The sequence below is a fragment of the Penaeus vannamei genome, chromosome 27 (genome assembly GCF_042767895.1).
Source record: "Penaeus vannamei isolate JL-2024 chromosome 27, ASM4276789v1, whole genome shotgun sequence".
Classification (NCBI taxonomy): domain Eukaryota; kingdom Metazoa; phylum Arthropoda; class Malacostraca; order Decapoda; family Penaeidae; genus Penaeus; species Penaeus vannamei.
In genome coordinates, this window is record NC_091575.1 from 27,004,745 (window position 1) to 27,005,192 (window position 448).

General features: G+C 38.6%; 1 protein-coding gene across 1 annotated transcript in view; it reads right to left on the reverse strand.

The window, feature by feature from the left end:
• LOC138866867 (proteoglycan 4-like) overlaps positions 1 to 170 on the reverse strand; it is a 1,369-nt gene extending 1,199 nt beyond the window's left edge. The window contains exon 1 of the mRNA XM_070140684.1: positions 136 to 170. Within this exon, the coding sequence (XP_069996785.1) occupies positions 136 to 170 (35 nt within the window). The remainder of the gene's footprint in view (positions 1 to 135) is intronic.
• Between the last annotated feature and the right edge of the window lie 278 nt (positions 171 to 448).

The window sequence follows — 448 nt, forward strand, 5'->3', positions numbered from 1 at the left end:
AAACGTATTGGAGTCATCATCTCCATATACAGCAATATATCTAGCTGGATAATGGTGATGATTATGGGAAAGATAAGAAAGATCCGCCATATAACGACGCCATCTTGCGGCAGAAAGGGTAATCTCGACGCTTACCTTCTTCGTCTCTGCTCATAATCCCTTCCTTTCATTTCCGCTTTTCGTTAATATCTGGCGGTAAAGTCTTTTCCTTATATTATCTCTCTCTATCAGTCTCCACGACTCACTTCTTATTTTTTATTGTTTTTCTTTCGTTTCTCTTTCGCTATCTCTCTCCCCTTCTCATTCAGGCTTCCATACTCTTTTTGCTTTACTTTCTCTCTTTCTATTTCCCGCTTGTCTTATTCTCTCTCCCGTTTTTCACACCACTTTATCCCCCTCTCTCATATTCTCTTTATCTTCATTCTCTCTTACTCACTTCAAAAATAAT